At 35.9% G+C, this 14,412-nt stretch overlaps 2 protein-coding genes across 3 annotated transcripts; both read right to left on the bottom strand.

The window, feature by feature from the left end:
* Positions 1-1,270: 1,270 nt before the first annotated feature.
* On the bottom strand, positions 1,271-5,473 carry LOC128675026 (uncharacterized protein). The gene is made up of 3 exons (XM_053754085.2): positions 4,851-5,473; positions 2,676-2,971; positions 1,271-2,260 (listed from the first exon to the last, which is right to left on the bottom strand). The coding sequence occupies exons 1-3, from the start codon at positions 5,123-5,125 to the stop codon at positions 2,100-2,102; spliced, it is 732 nt and encodes a 243-aa protein (XP_053610060.1). The 5' UTR covers positions 5,126-5,473; the 3' UTR covers positions 1,271-2,099.
* A 464-nt stretch (positions 5,474-5,937) lies between these two features.
* On the bottom strand, positions 5,938-14,306 carry LOC128675025 (uncharacterized protein). Of its 2 annotated transcripts, none has more exons than XM_053754083.1 (7): positions 14,161-14,306; positions 13,754-13,906; positions 12,859-13,072; positions 12,290-12,428; positions 10,685-10,841; positions 9,322-9,576; positions 5,938-8,982 (listed from the first exon to the last, which is right to left on the bottom strand). In XM_053754083.1, exons 2-7 carry the CDS (start codon positions 13,856-13,858, stop codon positions 8,896-8,898), a joined length of 957 nt encoding a protein of 318 aa, XP_053610058.1. In that variant the 5' UTR covers positions 13,859-13,906; positions 14,161-14,306; the 3' UTR covers positions 5,938-8,895. The 2 variants fall into 2 exon arrangements, with proteins under 2 accessions (XP_053610058.1, XP_053610059.1); XM_053754084.1 differs by having other exon boundaries at positions 12,290-12,398.
* Positions 14,307-14,412: the final 106 nt, after the last annotated feature.

The following is a 14,412-nucleotide window of genomic DNA, read 5'->3' as shown; positions in this document are numbered from 1 at the left end:
TAAACAATACGTAAAGACATCAACTTGCATCTTTTACTTAGATCACAAAAAGGTAGTGTTAGTTTAAATATATCCTTGTAAAAAATAATATGGATGTTTTCTTTAATATATATTTTATTGACTTTATTTTAGATTGTTGTAGAATGTAGATAGGTAGTTTTTTGAACAAAAGGTATCTATCCTTCACGTTTTATTTCTATGGACGGCTCACTTCTAATGTACTTAGGCATTCTTTATTCCATTCTAAAATATAGGTAAATATAATATACAGAAATAAAAAAATCACATATACTTACCTTGTATTTTCTTGGATATCCATATCAATGGTAATCTAACGAGCCGAACCGTCTTCACGCTTTCGTTCAGAATCTCTGCACAACGTCCATCTCAGTTATACCTACAGCTTATTTTATGTTGTGAAGAGAAGAAGTAGATAATACATCGCTTTAATTATAAGGATAGATTCCTCATAAATGCTATATTTATTAATAGCTATTTGTGATCATTATTATATTATGTAATTGAGTTTTTAGGAAATCCACAGATATTTAAAATACGAGTAAATACTTACAGAGCTTACAGTGCATGTCAAAATCTGCTATTTCTATGGTGCGGTAATAGCGACGAATTTGCAATGAGTTAGGCAAGCTTTACATGCAATTGACAATACATACGAGGAAATACTGCAGTATCTGCACATAGTAAGTTACTATGACAGTGGTGAGAATGTGCCGACATCGATAGTGGACACTCTCGGCCACGCACCGCTGCGCCCCCTGACGAGCGCACTTTTCTTTGATGCTAGGTATACATTGGACGCTGCGCACGATTACTCTTTTAAGTAACCTCATATGTCCATGCGTGGAGGGGAACTTTATACCTAAGAATGTTAGTTTCTCAATAAATAGATGATGTTCAAGTTATATAAGAGACCCTACTTTTTACTTTTTAATCACAATTAAGACACTATAACATACGCAAGTCAACGGTTTAAGGACTTATTCTTAAAATAGATACAAAAATGTTGTTGAATTGCGATGCCGTCACTCCACTTTGCTTTTACCTGTGTGAATTATAAAATAATATCTATGAAGGTTTGGTACATTATGAAACGCATTATTTTAAAATATCGAAGTATTAAACACGTGCCACAACGTTACGTAAATTATGAAGTCCCTAAAATTAGACAAAAAGATGATTCCCAATCCGCTAAGTACCCAATCACTTCTTTTGATATAATTCTTAAATAGGATTGTAAATAAAACATAAATCGACCTACAACAATAAATTTATTATATAATAGTTATATAAATAAATTATTTTCTTAATTCGAGATTAGCTAAGAAAGGAACCAAATATACTACTGAACAGTCGGACAGTCTACAGATACTACAGTTTCAAAAAAGTTTTCAAGAAATAACAAGAGTTTTATTAGTATTCATTTAATATTTCAATAGAATCAAGGAAGTTTTAAGCAAAAGGCCCCCTAAATCCTATTATTTAAGTTAATTTAAACATAAGTCTCGTAAGTAATAAATTTCGAAAGGTCATACATATACCAGAAATTCAGGATAGATAGAATCGCGGTTTGTGGTTACATCATCTGGAATGGTCTATGTGCAAATGGAACCTAATTTGATGGGCGTGCGTTTCCGGGGGATAATGGTGCATATCACTCTAAGTTGCAATTCGTACTACAGTTTGCGGGATCAGTCGGGCGAGATAACTAATAAGCTAACGGTATCTAAATTTGTCTTTAAAACGAACGTCTATTCATTGAAACAACCAGTTTAGGTATTTACATATCTAAAATAGACTTACACATTTATATTATACAAATCTTTGTCAGCCTTGCTTTCCGATCCATGCGATTAGGAACATCTGTGTGTTCAAAATCATACCTATCCATTTTAAACAACCCCAGTCTTATCGGAACCTTGTGATACTTCCTATAAGGCCTTCAGCTAAGGCTCTCGCAATCGCTTAATAAATACATTGGCCTCCCATGCCTCCCAATGATTTTGGAGATCAGAATCAATTCTCGCTTTGGCAACCAGGTTTTTTTTCATCATAAGTTCATTGCGCGAAGCACGACGTCGTTATACGTTGGAATGTTGGTGGGGCCGGTCCTCCTCGTCACTGTGCTCCTCTTGTAGCAGCAGGCTGTCGGGGGGGCCGCGCGGAGGGGCGCGGGTGGCGCTCTTCCGAGACCCCCCACGGGAAAACATCCGAGAAAGTTGGGCAAACTTTTTTCGGGACACTGAACAAATACGTTACAACGTTCTTTTATTGGATTTATAATACAGTTATAATACTTAATATTATGTTCTTAAATCGAGTGTAGTCTAAGGAAATATTGTAGCGATTTTTTTTGGAAACAATGAATTGAGATAGAAGTAATAGGTGCTTATTTAGTTATAGCTTTCGTTTAACAAAATGTCACTTGCTTCTATAGGTCTTAAAATAATCCAGAAATCCTTACGGGAGTAGCGCCCCGAGGTGCAGGTGCAGCTAGTATATGACAATCGGTCGCCGAACCGCAAAAGCTTGCCAGTAAGTAGCAGAAACTACAATCGATAGGTTAGTGCAAATTTTATTACTAGGTAGCCGTAATAGTATTAGATACAACAGTGTGTGAGAGAGTGGTTAGATGCTAATGTTTATCAGAAACTTACTTTTGCCCATATTTTTCAGCCTTTCCTTAAAGGCAGCTTCGTCATCATGGCATTTGGTTTTCTGTCCTTGTTCGCTGTCCAATGCTGCCATAAACTCCTGGTTCCACCTAAGTTCCGCCATGAACTCCTCGTTCTGAAGGAAGGTGGCTATTTTGTCGTCGTCCATGTCTAGACTGAGGTCAATTCTGGCGTCCGTGTTAGGGGGGATCCGCAGGAACATAGGCGGTAGAGGTCCCAACATACGTGGCACCCATTTTCTCCGGACCGCAAGTGGAATGGAATCGTCATCTACATCTCTGCAATAATAAAATATATATTTCTCTTTACTAGGCCTTATCAATTGAACACAGTCCATGAGGCTGTCGACCACTATTCATTAATAAAGTAATGAAACTGTTGACAGTAAAACTTCTGTTATGTGACACTTTGGCATGACACAGGCTGTTCGGATAAGCAGCCCATGACGAGACAGTTTAACAAAACCATGATGAATATCGCAGTCAGTAGATAAATAAGTAGGCATCAACCTAGTTGTTACCTAAGTGTTAAATAAATGTTATCCTTCTGAGTATTTAGAGCACTCTCGTTAGAAGTTTTTTATGCGGTTGCCGTTTTCACATGGACTGTAATAAGTACGGAACTTGTTTAGTTTCCATGCAAATGCATGTGCGTGAAGCATGACGCGGTAAATACTGGAATGCGGGCAAAACATGCTAGCGACAAAAATAAGACGAACCTACCTAGCTAGATAGGTACATACATTCTGGAATATAGAAATAGATATAATTACTATGCAAAGCATATATAATATGTATATCAGAATAAAGAAGTCTATATAATATGTATATCAGAATAAATCCATTTAATAAATTTGGTTATTCTTATTAGCTAAAATAAAAAAAAAACAGACCATGCTACCTACATAAATATAGCCATATAGAAAGTTAAAAGTTAAGCCCTTTTAAGTTAAGATTAGTTAAGATTTCGAGGGCTATGGTGCCAACGAATTGATTTTAACATGAAATGGTTATCTATTATAGGTAAATACAATTTTATTCGGAAATTCCCTTTAGCGATCTAAAGGGAATTTCAGAACAAAGGCGATAAAAAAAAGGTAACATTGTTTAGCGGGAATTTCTCGCGAAACAACTAGAGCATCATCTGTAGGTAGGTATAACGTTACGTAGATATGAAGAAAAATATGTATGGTCCATCATGACAATTATAACGATTATCAGAGAGAAGAAGCAGCGTCATAAATCAATTTGATTTAAAATAAAATTAAAGGTATACAATACCTATGTATGTCAATATTAGGTACCTACTTCGCTCTAGCCGAGAATAAAGTTCTTATTTTATTCACAATGTACTCTTTATTTAGTCGCCCTATTATTCTGGGCAGCATCGCGCTACTTATTTATCTCTTATTCTATCAGGCCGTGGATATTAATATCAGCAGGTAGTTATCTAGTAGATACCATTATTAAACAATGGGGTGTGGGCGTTTAGGGAGTGTTGAAAGCGAAAAAGACAACGAAAGTAGTTTTATGTATCAAGGTCGATCCAATTCCTTTGCAATTGCAATTGTGTTCAGGTTGTGTGTGAGTGTATGTATGACACATGTCGATGCATCTACATAGTAATTTCGAATAATAAATTATTGAGGAGGGAGGACATTCCATTCGTAATGTTAATCTGTTGGTTTGTGAAAATGAGAAAAGATCCGGTAATAGGTACCTATTACCGGATCTTTTCTCGTTCACTTGAATTTGTGGGCAAGGAACGACCATTTACAAATCCAGAATATTTTTAAAATTGCCTGGAAAACTTTTGCAAAAGTTGACTCAGTTTCTTTTTTCAAGAAATGAATTAATATGACAAATTATTTATTAGTTTAGCCAAACAACGACGTAAAGTCCGAAAGGTCAGAAAAATTATGTCACTTGTCTTATTTCCGGTTCGTGGCGAAGAACGTCGCAGTCGCAGTTTAAAGTGGACAGAGCTGACTAATGTGCGTTATGTAAATTCACCCATGATATCATTATAATAAAGTAATACATTACTCTTATTGCACTGTGTGTTTGGGTAAGGTTTGGGCAAGTAGAATACAGAATAAGTGATGCCAATATCACTTGCTTGTAGTCAGCTAAAACTTATAAAGATTTGATAACTTACACAAGTGCAGCAGTATCACTGTCTTCACCATTTTCTGTTTTTGATTTCCTATTTTTGCTTCTTGAAGGTGTACAGTTTTCTACTCTTTCCATCTCGAGTCTCAGCCGTTCATTCTGGTTGTCAGTGCTCATCGCGAGCAGCTGATCGATGGTCGCGTCCACCGCCCCCTGGTTTGCTCGCAGGACCGCCTCGATCACGTCGTCGTCCATGTCGGGGAACATGGTCTTGAAGTCGGTCATGGCCTGCGTGAACTCCAGCTGCATGGTGGACGCCATTGCGCCGGCTCTGGCAAACGTCGTCACAAGCACGCGCCCCCGGCCGGCTCAGCTGATGTATGCCGCAGGATTACCGCAATGCCGAGTGCCGGACGGCCATCGGCCATCCTGCGACAGAATGCCGGCTGATGCCAATCTCACTCGCTACTAACTTGCGTTTACCATGTAGTATTATTCTAAATAGCGTTTTGTAATTATAAACGTGATGTGCAATTTTCACTTTCGGTGTTTTCAAGTCTGCATTGCGCATGCGTGTACCGAGGGGGCAGAGGGGATGCCGTCGATATAAATAGAGAATGCACGAGGCGGCGCGCGTCCCGGCTTAGCACTGTTGACCCGCGTGCGATGGGGCTGCAGAACTAACACGAGTCGCCAGCGCGCATGCGCCGGGTTTGTTTGTAAATTGCGGTCGACAAAGTGACCTTTCCGAAGCATCGAGAGGAATGCAATTATTTCTTTGTCTTTTGTCAGTCGGAATAGTCGGCTTATGATAATGGTATGTTTCTTACTAGAGATCGCTAATGTGCTCAGCTTATGGCGAGAATTTATAAGAATAATTTTCAGCTCCATTTAATGTATTGGCGTAATTGTCACGCTACGGCTGATAAAGTATATTGAGTATGAAAACATCAAATAAAAACCCGTCACGGATACCATCCCGGCAAATAACATTTAATTATTTGCTCTTTCAGCAGTTTATTGTATTATTGTTTTATACTGTTCTCAAATTACATATTTAAATTTTCCATGAACGTAAACATATTAGGCATACTAAAAGAATATTATGGTACTGTATATGTAATGAAATACAATTAAAGTATTATTATGATTTATTTAAAATTTTGATATCTTACATAGTCAATAATTTAATACAATACATTCCTATGACAATCTTACATAAGCACACCGAAAAAAGAATTTATCGACAGATTTGATTACAGTTAGGTACATTACTTCGTTTATCAAGAAAGTTAGGAAATTAATTGACAGACTGATAAATTTCTAATCCCACAAACCAACAGTTCAAAAAATCTATCTCAGTATCTAAGTACAATAGCTAACATTTTACTTTTAAACGTTACGTTTCAAAGTCATAATTTACCGGCGTAATAACATTAATATGACAAAGTACACATAAGTGTAATGAGATGTTAGTACAAGTACATCAGAACGACAGAACGTACGCGACAACATACATAGATAAATAAATAAATATTAGATACATATTATAGACACTTTACACTCTAATAAACAGATCATGGCTTATATAAGAGCATATGTATTTGAAAAAATAAAATTAGCTTTTTAATTCTGTAATTAATTTGACTTCAAATCATAACGTTTAGGGCTCAAGCACACGAGCGACTTGTCAGCGACACACTGTCGTTAGTCTGCCTGAACCTTACAACTACTACACTCACAAATCACTCAATTTTAGGCCACAATGAAACTACTCACGATCTCTTATCATGTCAAAGCAGCAGTTAGAAGCGATCTAATTCATTACATTATAATATGATTTATAATCGAATGCTTTCATGTTCCGAACAATTAGCCATCTAACAATTTAAGGATGCGTTTATGCAATGTATTTAAGGCACCATAGATTTTGGCATTTTAATGTATGTTTTGACAACGATTTTAAGCCCTAGCGTGAGTTATCTAAGATAAGACAAATTCTCGTAAGGTATAATAACGTTTTACTATTTTAAAAAAATAAAAGCTTGTTAATGGGCAAATATGACTTTATGGGGTAAATTTTATTTGATGATTTTTTTCTGGGAAATACAAAATTGCAAATTGAATCAGGCTATTACTAACGCTTTCATAAATAAGCAGATAACGAATTTGGCATTATAAATAACCCACACTAGGCCGACGACATTTATTTTTCAAATACCATCAACTATGATCGCTATTCATCAAAAACTACATGATTATCTAAAAACGCACCCTTGAATATTTACAATACTAGGAACACGTGATTATTAAGTAAATTCAGTGAATTTAAGAATGGGAATGGACGGCGCAAATCTTGATATCAATCATAAAATAAATGGTTTACTTTTTATTAAAAAAAAAAAACAGAAAAATACTGGCACATACGAAAAGCATTTATGAAAAGAATATGCTTATTTAAAAAAAAAATTATGTACCTACAATGACAGAATATCTTACATTTAAATATTAAAAGGCCCAAATAGTATGTTGGGAATGTCAGCAAGTATTTTAATTAGTATATATTTTATACAATATATAATATAAATAAATGGTATCATAAATGCTTTATAACGATTTGAATGGTTACTATAGGAAATATAGTTGATTTGCTGAGACCACAAATGTATAGGGTAGAAATAAATCAGTATGTAAATTTATTAAAAGGAATATAATACCACTGATTTTTTAATATACAAAAATAAAATTTTCAAACACAACGCCATGGCACTAGACAATTGTACAACACACTTTATGATCAGTGATTAAAAATAGAATAATAATAATTCCTGCCAGACCTTTTTCCTCGTAGTTCAGTGGAAGCAGAACTAATAGATCTTTTAGTTCTACTGTTCAACTTAATCAGTTGAAAGAAAGGTACTGTAGGCAGTCATAATAGTTAAGACTAAATAAAATATAAAAAAGGGCGAGTATGCAAATTATCTATAAGACAAAATACATATTCGTGCATTTTAGCGTATAATTAATGATGAATTTGGATAAAAATATACAGGTTTCTATAATTTTATGTCTAATATCAATGCTATGAAATGGGTCCATTTTTTTATAAATAAATAAAAAATGGTTAAAATTCGTATGTGAAATAGTAATTTATTTGTTAAACCATCTCCAGTGCAAATAGTCTGACAAAATCAATATAAACTATTATAAGGACAAGTTATTTAAACGGATAATTTAGAAAGCAAAAAGAAACACTTTTAGTATAGAATAAAAAATACAGAAACACATCTATGCTAGATAATTCTGAGATATAAAAAAGGAGAAAAAGCTTATGCCCTTAAAAATAGTCTCAATTAATATTGTTAGATTTATATACAGTAATTGGAATAAGCACAGTATATTTCCTAAAGCTTACTAAGTAGTAGGGGAATATGTATACACTTCAAGATTTTTCTCAAGTTGAAACAAAATGTAAAACAGGTTACTTTTCAAAATTAAATTATACGAATCAATAACAGATTTTTTTAAATGTTTTGTATAAAATGTACATACCTTCCCGTACAGTTTAGCTAAATATAGCCTGCATAAACCAATTACTGCTTTTGTCAAGATTGGTTGCATTGACACGTGCTTTGGGCGACATCGAACGCAATGGTTTATAATAGTCACAATATTAAATAAAACGCAATCACAATCTGTTTCTAATGTAGACGAAATACTAATTACTCAATATTATAAGTTTCAACGCAAGTATATCTGCCTCGTAGATAATAACACTTTGTAAAGGTAATTGGTTGTTCTTCTGGGTTACACTATGTGTGGGATAGCACACATCATTTATCGTCGTCATATCATACTAATCTAAAAACTCAGCGTTGACTAGTTTTCCGTCTACCTTAGAAACAGATTACACCGAACTAATATTAATCAGTGCTGCTAAGTTTTTCGTTCACATTAGAATCAGACTATACATAATAATCTAAACTTAGCGTTGACAAGTTTTCTGCCTACATTAAAAACAGACTATAATTGGAACTCCAGCCTGATGGTTTCCAAAGCGCGTAACAATGAAACTAAAGTGCCTGTGAGATTCAAACGCGGGCCTGCGTGCCGTGCTGCGGCAACATCACCACCGTGTTGGCGGCCGGCTGCGGCGGCTCCGGGGGCGGGGTCTCCGGCTGCGAAACCATTGATGCGTCAGTCATACGCAGTCAGAAGGGTTAGTGTGGGTTTGCATTTCACTTCTCATCATCGAATAGATTCGAAGTAAGATGATGCGAACCAATCACATTACATTGTGGTTGTCGTTGCGATACAATGGCGCAATGTGATTGGTTCGCTGCGTCTCACTTCGAATCGATTAAATGGTGAGAAGTCAAATGCAAACCCGCATTTTGCCCACAGTTAAGTGATTCAAAGTATACAGAGTAATACATTTTTACACATCTATTTTTTATATATGCTCAGTCCATGATAAATCGCGAAAAAAAATCAGATCATCCATAAATTTTACTCACGGTAGTGATAGCTGGGTCAGATGTGGCCATAAGGGTAGCAGCGCGATAAGATGGCGGCGGGGTTTGCTTCACAGCCTCCTCGTAGTCAGGCAACAGGCTGGAATAATCCGGGGCGGGGGCGGGGGCGGGGGCGGAGTAGGGGGGCGCGGGGGCCACGATGCTCTCCGAGATCACGAACGGCGTCATGCTGTGGAGCGCGTGCGCGCGCATCGTCAGGTACTTGTAGCAGCGCCACACTATGTTGATGCAGTAAGCCTTGAAAAAGGGTATAATTAGTTTGGTTACTCGTACGTAACTTTAAAGAAAGTTTGTTTAGGAATTAAACAATACTTAAAATAAATATCTATGGACAAAGTAGATTCCAAATTCGTTATCGGATACTAACTCAACTATATTCTATATATATTTATGTTTGGGCATTACGGATATCAAGGGGTAGAGCATTCCAGAGTCGTACAGCTTGAACAGAGAAAGATTTAGAGAATTTTTTTGAATTGTGGACAGGAACTCTAAGTCTCAGTGAAGCCGTGCTATGCAGACTACGAGAAGAGCTACTATCATCAATTAGAAATTTAAAGCGGTCTTTGAGATATGGAGGGAAATAAGGGTTAAACAAGCATAGATACAATATGCATGTTACGGCAAAGCCGAATGGGGAGCCAGTCAAGTTGGGAGCTCAAGATAGAGATATGATCGCATCTACGGAGCCCAAAAATGAATCTGATGGCAATATTTTGAAGGCGATCAAGTTTGTTCAGCTGTTCTTCTGTGAGGTCAAGGAAACAAGTGTCAGCATAATCAAGAAGAGGAAGAAGAAGGGATTGTGCGAACGCAATTTTGAAAAAAAAAAGTCATCTAATGAGGAGTGATAATAAATTTGCAAGTCGTCGGCGTACAAGTGGTAGGAAGACCGAAGATTATCTGTGATATTATTAATAAAAAGAGCAAACAATAAAGAAGAAAGCACGCCACCTTGAGGCATCCAGCCGAGATGTGACACCACGAAGACATGTTGTCATCAATGCAAACATATTGTCTTATCCAAACCTTTTATTTGTAAAACATTAATGCTACAAGGGTAGCATTAATGTTTTACAAATAAAAGGTTAATTACTCAATATAAGGATATTGAGTAAATAACCCTCTCAAACTATCGCTGGTTGACTGGAAGGAAGAGTGTTTGTGTAAACATACACACCAGAGATATATCCCTTCATGGTATAAGTCCGCCTTCTAGTTGTGTATGTACTTTATACAATAAAATTTTGTTTTTGTAATTATTTTTTCTGACGTAATATTTTTTAGTTTTTATTGTTATTTGTATTCGTACAAATGTTTATTATATTAGGGAATGACGAATCACCTTGAGCAGTACGGCGAGCAGGAAAGCCGAGAGCACCACGAGCGCCAGCGCCGGCGCCGGCAGCTGAAGCAGCTCCGCGCGCCACGGCACCCGTCGGGTCTCCGCCACCAGCCGGTGGATCGAACGCAAGTAGCATAGGTAGCCGGTGGCTGTCAGTCTGGGATGTGAACCAAAATTTAGTAAAATAAATAAACATATCGCAAATCTCACATACCTGTTTGAATTGACCCCAAAGTAAGTTCGCGACTTGTGTTATAGGATACTAACTCAATATTTAATAACATTATACATATATAGATAAACATCTAAGCCCACTACAGATTCGGAAGCACAGAATGTATTCTGTACTTAGGTTATAGAAAAGAATTTAGTTCCGTGACACACCTGCGTTGAAGTATAGTCTCTGGTTTAGTCTTAAAAGGACGTGATTGCAGTCGTACATAAATTCGGACGGAAAACCCATCCCAATCCGTGGAAAGAATGTTGTAGTTTAATCTAGATTGATCTAATCTGTTACTTCTTCGCGTGGTCAAGGCTAGTATAACTGCTCATCTATAGATTATACGGATTCGGGATTAGTAATGCAACTGTGATATACTGTGTTATCTGTATTCTGTTTACGTGCCGTATACATAAAATAACGAGATACCAATATTAAGAGCGACCTATTATAGCCTTATCTTTCTAATATAATAAATGCTAAAGTTCGTGAGGATGTTTGTGTGTATGTATGTTTTTTACTCTTTCACGCAAAATCTACTGGACCGATTATTATGAAATTAGGTACACGGGTAGAATATTACTTGGAATAACACATAGGGTAGTTTTTATCCCGAAATTCCCATTGGAGCGTAGCCCCGGAGCGCTGCCAGTATTAACATACATTATAATAAAAAAATAATTGGCCATTATAGTATTTTTTCAAACAGCAGCAACCAGTCGTAAAACACATTCTAATGTAAAAAAATTTACGCTGTCCTCGGGCTAAATTATTAATTTCGTATTTATTATTATATTCAAAATACGTTGATCGTTTATCATTCACAAATAACTGAAGTATTTGAATGTGAATATGTTTTATTTAAAATACTGTAAATAAGTGTTATTGTGATTATTCCAAGACGGCCTGCTAGTTTTAGAATATTTTTCAATTCAAAACGACACATATCACTAGTCCCTTTGGCTGAATTTCCACATATCACTACATTGAATTTAAATTGAGTCATATTGGCTGATATCAGCTGTGCAATGGTGCGTTATGTACTTACATTATACACACAGTCACGCATGAGCATTTGATAAACTTTCAGTAGAAACTACAATGATTACATGCACGATGATTTTTTGCCAAAAAAAAAAAATGATTTGTTTTTTGTTTATATATTAACGTAACTATTCTATGCTGACAAAGTAACTATTCTATGCTGACAAAGTCGCAGGTAATCAGCTAGTACATAATAATCTGTGAATAAAGTTACCGTCACGACAAAAAAAGCAACAACATCCCTGATCTTTTATTTGATACTTCCACATGTTGCCGCGGGAATTTTGTGGTGCGGATTCTATGAAAATTGTTGTTATTATGTGTTAATGATGATTACTTACACAGTGATAGCGAAGTCAAATATCTGCAGGCAGAAGAAAGGCAGCAGGTGAGCAGGCTTGCCTCGGGCCGCCCCGTAGATCAGCATGAGCGTGATGGTCAGGGTGCACACTGTAACCAGTGCACCCACATCCACATCATCTATGGCACACATTTGCAATTTGTTATTACAAAAATGTGTATTCTATTTTTTGAGCCATGCCAGTGTGTTATGCATCAGTTTATAGATGTGATTTGCAAATAAACTTGCAGTATTCTATTATTAGTTATGATAAATGTAAGAAGACTCGCCAGAATATGTATGTACCTACAGTATGTCAAGACAGTGAAAAAAAAACAGATTTTTAATTAACTACAATTTTTTGTCATTGCAATACCAAATAGAATGGTCAAGATTGGTTGATAAACATTCAGTGATGCCAGTCAACATGACACAGCACCGATTATAACCAAAATTGGAATAGATATAGTTAATGACATGAGGTCAAATATTGCCTCCCATTGGTGGAACTGCAAGCAATATCTAGTAAGTTAATAATTGAGGAAAATAATTAAAACAATGACAACTTACGGTATATCAGTCCATGGTCTCGAGGTTGAGTGGAATGTTGAGGGTAAGAGCTAGGAGGGGCTTCCACATTAGACAGGGGGGTAGGGAGCACATTGTTTGGCTTGCCCACATCACTCCAGTCTGCAACGGATGAGCCATCACGTTCCAATTCATCCAGCAGCCGAGGATCACGAACTATAGCAGCTAGGAAACCTAGGGCTATGAGGTGCAGCATCTATTGAATAATACAGTCACATTATTACAAAGATCCACTCAACTGGTAACTATTTGTTGTTGTAAAACACATGTACATAATATGTATATATATTGAAAGTTTATATTTACTCATCACATTACACAAATATTAAGGTGTGGTTAAGGAACTGGCATTTAGATTGAAGTATTTTTATTAAATGATCTTACTATGTCTTTTTATGATTAAAAATTAAAATATATTTTTTAAGAAATAACTTATGTGGTTGGTAGTGGTTTACTTTCAAATGTACAGGTTTTAACTAATATTTGATACAAAATTCAACAATGTGACTTCTAAGAAAAACAGTGTATCTTGTTTTAGATGAATGTCCTTACATCAATGATATTCCTACTCCTGTATTAATATACCTATTATGCATGTCTTGAATTGTAGTCCATAAATATGTATATAGGACCATGGACATATTTAAAAAAAAAACTTTTTTTATAAGTCCATGTATAGGACTAACTGCGCCCGGCGGAGATTCTCTCCTTTAGGAATTTCGGAATAAAAAGTACCATATGTGTTATTCCAAGTTATGTTCTACCCATGTACCAAATTTCAGAAATATCCGTCCAGTAGATTTTGCGTGAAAGAGTACATCCTCACATGTTTTTGCATTTATAATATTAAAAGGAAGTAGGATAAAAAGCAACTCACCAAGTGCCATGTTCCCAATAGTATAGTGCCAGTCCGCACATGAAGACAGAACAAGCAGCGCCACTCGCTGCTGCGATCGCCTCCCAGTTTGGGGAACCGCAACATTTTGATGTGTCTCAGACAGATAATATGTTATTTGACTTACTTCCTTACCTGAAAAACCAAGGTGTTATTGATGAGTAAACATAACATGATATTTTCTTTTTCGTTAAACTACATTTGAGTAAATAAAACATTAGTAATGGTATCGAAGATAGGTAGGTACGTCAGTGCCTAATATCACAGCGATGCTGAATTTCTTTTGCGTATTTATACGTGATACGTGGAGTTGGTCAATAACATGGAATTTCGCTGTGTTTAATATTTTCGAGTGAAATTATATATGTTGGTATGAAAATAGTTCTTACCAATTTAGAAAGGCAAACTATGTATAAATATGAGATTATCAAATCAAGTGATTTTTACAAAATAATTTCTTGAGATTTCACAACATTAACGTCAACGTCATTAAAAAAAACTAGGTAGGTAATTTTTTTTTTGTTTATTCCCTCGTTTCATTGAGGAGGCAAAGGGTACCATAACCCATACAGCCAAAAACTAGGTACAAAACTTGACATGACTGAAATATATTTTTTTAGTTTATATGATCTTACTAAGAC

Source organism: Plodia interpunctella, chromosome 13, assembly GCF_027563975.2.
Source record: "Plodia interpunctella isolate USDA-ARS_2022_Savannah chromosome 13, ilPloInte3.2, whole genome shotgun sequence".
In the NCBI taxonomy this organism is placed as follows: domain Eukaryota; kingdom Metazoa; phylum Arthropoda; class Insecta; order Lepidoptera; family Pyralidae; genus Plodia; species Plodia interpunctella.
The sequence above is the reverse complement of the archived record's forward strand: the minus strand, read 5'-3'. Positions and strand labels throughout refer to the sequence as shown.